Source organism: Charadrius vociferus, unplaced genomic scaffold (genome assembly GCF_000708025.1).
Source record: "Charadrius vociferus isolate BGI_N301 unplaced genomic scaffold, ASM70802v2 scaffold346, whole genome shotgun sequence".
Taxonomy (NCBI): domain Eukaryota; kingdom Metazoa; phylum Chordata; class Aves; order Charadriiformes; family Charadriidae; genus Charadrius; species Charadrius vociferus.
The window spans coordinates 500,889-505,956 of record NW_009648899.1 but is presented as its reverse complement, the minus strand read 5'-3'; the positions used below and the strand labels follow the sequence as shown (position 1 = coordinate 505,956).

At 50.1% G+C, this 5,068-nt stretch overlaps 1 protein-coding gene across 1 annotated transcript; it reads left to right on the top strand.

Annotated features, from left to right (window-relative positions):
* Positions 1 to 388: 388 nt before the first annotated feature.
* ATF4 (activating transcription factor 4) lies at positions 389 to 3,467 on the top strand. The gene is made up of 3 exons (XM_009887164.1): positions 389 to 530; positions 1,661 to 1,975; positions 2,526 to 3,467. Exons 2-3 carry the CDS (start codon positions 1,759 to 1,761, stop codon positions 3,374 to 3,376), a joined length of 1,068 nt encoding a protein of 355 aa, XP_009885466.1. The 5' UTR covers positions 389 to 530; positions 1,661 to 1,758; the 3' UTR covers positions 3,377 to 3,467.
* Positions 3,468 to 5,068: the final 1,601 nt, after the last annotated feature.

Genomic DNA, 5,068 nt, shown 5'->3' with positions numbered 1-5,068 from the left:
CCGCGGATGGGGGGGGGGGGAGGAGGACGAGGACGTCCTCAGCTGCTCCGATCACGTGATGCGGCCTCGCCTGGAGGAGAAGGCGGCCGGCGCGGACGTACACCATATAGTCCCTTCTCCGTTGCTCCGTGATAGAGTTGTAGCTTTTGTCGGTGGCTCCTGCGATTAACCATTAGCACAATGCCAGGAGGGAATCCCAGAGAGAGAAGCTATGATCCGGCGGGCGCTGGCAAGAGAGAAGTGACGCTTAGCGGAAGGACACCTCACAGCCGGATCTTGTTTTGCCTAACGCGAATCCTATATAAAGACTGCGCGTGGGCGCTGCCACCTAATTGTGTGTCTGTTGCTGAGAGGTGCGGTAGTGTGAGCGTCTGTTGGCGCAGCAAGTTCCCGCGCCGCGCGGACCGGAGCAGCCTCCCCTCCCCTGGCCGCCATGGCCCTTTAAGGGCCAGCGGCGGCATCGGCCAGTGCAGCAGGCGCAGCAGCAGCGGCGGCGGCCTCAGCACATCCCCGGCATCTGCAACCATGGCGTGAGTATTGCGTGTGAGGGACGGGTATTCCCTCCTCTGTGTGTTCCTAGTCGCCCTCTTCTTCCCTTTTAGTGGGCTTCGGGGGCGGTTTTTTCACCCGTATGGTGATGGATGATATCTCCCGGGGAAGAAAGCACCCGGGTAATAAGACGGGGTGGAGCGGGTATCCTTGTGTGGGCTTATCCTCCCCGGGGACGGCGGGTGTCAGAAATGGCATTTTGGAAGAAACAGCGAGAAACTCCTGTGTCGTACATAGTTTAAGAAAACTCGGTTCCCAAAAGCTGAGGGTTTTTCCGTTTTATGGGCTTTTCGTGGTAGCAAGAGACGATAGATTCCTGGGGTGGTGGTAGTCCCTTCATTACTCCGCGCGGGGGAATGCTGCTCTAGCTGGGGGGAATTGGGGCGTTGGATTCATCGGCGCTCCGGGGGTGTAAGCACCATCGTGCCGAGGAGGTAAATGGGGGCTGTTCATAAGCCGGTGGCAGTACTCTATTCCTTTAATACTGTAGCGTTAAGTCTGCCCTGATCATCTGGAGGGGTTTCATAACCCTCTGGAAACGGGTGTAAAACGTGGCCTGTGTCACACTGGGTTGGGTTCCTCGCCGAAACACCGTGTTTTATAAGTGGGCTCATTTCGGAGAGGTCCGTTGTCCTTTCCCCACCCCGTCTTCTGCGCTGTACCCTCAGTACTTGGCAGTGCACAGCCGGGTGCTGAAGCCCCGCTGGAAACGTGGCAAGATACAAAATGGCGGCCGGGGAAGCAGACGGGGGTGGGGAGAGGGACGCGGCGGGATCGCGAAATGGCTGCGGCTGCTGGCGTGGGCGTGAGTCAGGGTGGCGGGTGGGCGGGGCCGGGCGGCGGCAGCGCAGCCCATATTTGGGCATGAGGAAGGCAGGCGGCCCTCGGTGGGAGACTGGGCAGCTGGACCTTGCGCTAGCCCTGGCCAGCCTGCAGCAGGAAACTCGGAGGCTTTGTAGAGATGCTGTGTTGCAGGCAAACAGCGGTCCCGAAAACAGAGAGGTCGTACAAGTCTGTAAAGAGTACCACCATGCTTCCTGAAGGGGCATTGCTTTTGGAAAGCTACTGTGCTGGGTGAACGAGTACTGATGAACTAAAGTTCTTTTTGCAGGTTTTTCAAGGCACCACACAGCAGCATTGCTGTAGTCGACAAAAAGACCGTCTGCTTGTCTACATCCTTCGACATCAAAGCATTAAAAACTGACGAAGATGAGCCTCTTGAACAACGAGATGCTGTTGGGGGATTCTTTATCCCCCTTCAGCCAGCCGTGTTCGGTGGCTGAGGAAAGTCTGGGACTCCTCGATGACTACCTGGAGGTGGCCGAGCCCCTCAGTTCGCATGGGTTCTCCAGTGACAAGGCTAAGGCAGTCTCCTCCAATTGGCTTGCTGTGGACAGTTTAGGCAACACCATAGATAGCAGCCAGGGTAAGGTATTATTTATTTGCACAAAGTTACAATGCCACATAATATACTTAGTAACATTCCAATTAAAGAATTAAATTGCTGGGCTTTCATAAATGTGAAGGCAGTCTCACATGCATACTTCTGCTTGGAAAGTGTGTGTACCACACTGCTTGCACAATACAGAGTTGCTGGTTACTGGACTGGCATATGGTAAAGTGACATTTGTGTTGTCCTTTTAATAGCACCACCTGTTATGGTACTACCCCCTGGCAGAGGTCACAAGAAAAAAGCATGGCTGTATATTTCAAATGGCCCTGAATTCTGGTGTTTGAGTAAGAGGGGTGGAATGTTGGAACAGCTGATGGCTTATGTGTATTCTGCAGTCTATGCAGCTAAATGGCAGAGAGTATTTTTTGGTGGTTGATTTTTTTTTTTGTACCAGTGTATGAGATAGAGGAGATATTAAAAATATTAATTTCTGGATTGTTCTTAAAAGCTTGAGTTGCATTGGTTGCTGGTATATTGAAATGGTGGGTTGTGTGTGTGTTTTTTTTTTTTTGTTGTTGTACAGAGGATGCCTTCTCTGGCATGGAGTGGATGGTGGAGAAGATGGATCTGAAGGAATTTGATTTTGATGCCCTGTTAGGTATGGAACACCTGGAAGCCACCGTCTCACCAGACGAGCTGATGGCCACGTTGGAAGACACGTGTGATCTCCTGTTTAACCCTACCATCCAGGAATTTCACAACAAAGAACCACCACTGATAACTGACTTAATCACCCATCTTCCCGAAACTCCAATTGGAGCAGATCCAATGGCCCCATTGGCTTCCCTTTGGTCTTTTCCCCTTTCCCCAGGGTCTCTGACTTCCACTCCAGACCATTCATTTAGTTTAGAACTAGGTAGTGAAGTGGATGTTCTGGAAGGAGAAAGAAAACAGGAGGGCCCCACCTTTGTGGTAGTGATCACCAAGTCTGAAAAAGAGGAGGAGAACCATTCTGATGATAGTGGAATATGCATGAGCCCAGACTCCTACCTGGGAACACCCCAACATAGTCCCACCAATTCAGTTGGATCCCCCAATGGCAACCAGTTCCCTACAGATGCCAACTGTGGCTCTGTGCGGTCCAAACCCTACGATCATCCTGCAGAGAAGGTAGTGTCAGCAAAGATGAAAGGAGAGAAGAAGATAGATAAGAAATTGAAAAAGATGGAGCAGAATAAGACTGCTGCCACACGTTACAGGCAGAAGAAAAGGGCAGAACAGGAGGCGCTGTCTGGGGAGTGCAGAGAGTTGGAGCAGAAGAATCAGGCCCTGAAGGAGAAAGCAGATTCCCTTAGTAAGGAGATTCAGTACTTAAAAGATCTGATTGAAGAGGTCCGCAAGGCCAAGGGCAAAAGAGCTAGAGTCCCTGAGTAGGGTAGTCAGCAGTTTTTATGTGCATGTATATAAGCTTGCTGCTAAAGCTGTGTATTGCTGTCCAATAAATTATTTTATAGTAAACTTGCAATTCTGGTGTGTAATAACTGGGTACCTGTAAAACAGCATAACTTGCACCACACACTCGGTGCAAATACAAACACCGTAAGCTGTTGAGTTTGCTGCTTGTGTCTTCAGAGAAGAATGTGGTGTAATGCGCTGTTGCAGTGTGCTGAAGATCTTTGCACGCTGATCAACAAAAGACTAGATGTTGGGAGGTGTTTTGACTTACCAGACCTGGCTGTACTTTCTGAAGGAGGTAAATGGTCTGGAGTACAAAACGTGAAGAAAAAAAAAATTGTTGTGAATGTAAGTTGAAAGAAATTGGTAGTTTGCTAGGAGATGGTTCCAGAGCAAGTAATCTTAGTGTTAAACTGGCTCCTTGGTTTCTCAGCTGCCTGAGGATTTGGAGCTGGAGATGTTCACTGGCCAGGGTTGGGGCAGGGATTGCTGTCATGGGGTGGTGTTATTCTTGGTGTTAATTACGGAAGGCATTTGTCTGCTGAAGTGTGATAAAGAATTCAGACAGCCATGGAAGAGTCAAATTTTAAGGTATAAACATAAATTGGACTCCTACTGAGGGGACAGGTGAGTTGGTCCATAAACTGGTTCAGCTCCAGTAGTAGAATCATAGAATGCCATCAAGTCCTGAAGCAGCCCTGTTGCCAGCAAGGTGCTGGAGCAGCCCATGTGCATGCTGAGGATGAGGTTTGGGGTTGTTGACATGGAGCTGCAGCTTGGCTCCAGGGACCAGGGCTTCTCATCGGGGCCTTGTTTGGTCAGTTAATGAGCTGGTGCTGGAGCCTGGCAACAGAAAAGATGTAACAGGGAAAAGAAAAACCCAACCCAGCTGTGATGGTGTCTGTCTATGAGGTGCTGCAGAGAACTTGGACACAACGATGGCAGGCAGGAGCCTGTGCAGCAGGGTGGTTCCTGCCTGTAGATTAATTAGTGCCTCCCTGTTAGTGGGTAAGTTTATGGTCTAGTAGCTCTATGCAAGGAAGTTTTTATTGTGGTTGGTTCTAGTTTTATGAGGTTCTGAACGTCACAGAATCGTCTAGATTGAAAGAGACCTTTAAAATCATCAAGTCCAACCATCAACCTAACACTGCCAAAAAACACTGCTAAAACATGTCCCTCAGCACCACCTCTACCCGTCTTTTAAATACTTCCAGGGATGGCGATTCCATCACTTGCCTGGGCAGCCTGTTCCAATGTTTGATAACCCTTTCTGTGAAGAAATTTTTCCTAATACCCAATCTAAACCTCCCCTGGTGCAACCTGAGGCCATTTCCTCTTGTTCTATTGCTTGTTACTTGGGAGAAGAGGCCGACCCCCACCTCGCTACAACCTCCTTTCAGGTAGGTTGTAGAGAGCGATAAGGTCTCCCCTCAGCCTCTTTTTTCCAGGCTGAACAACCCCAGTTCCCTCAGCCGCTCCTTATAGGACTTGTGCTCCAGACCCCTCAGCAGCTCTGTTGCCCTTCTCTGGACATGCTACAGAACCTCAATGTCTTTCGTGTAGTGAGGGGCCCAAAACTGAACACAGTGTTCGAGGTCACACCTCAGCAGTGCTGAGTACAGGGGGATAATCACTTTCCTAGTCCTGCTGGCCACACTATTCCTGATACAG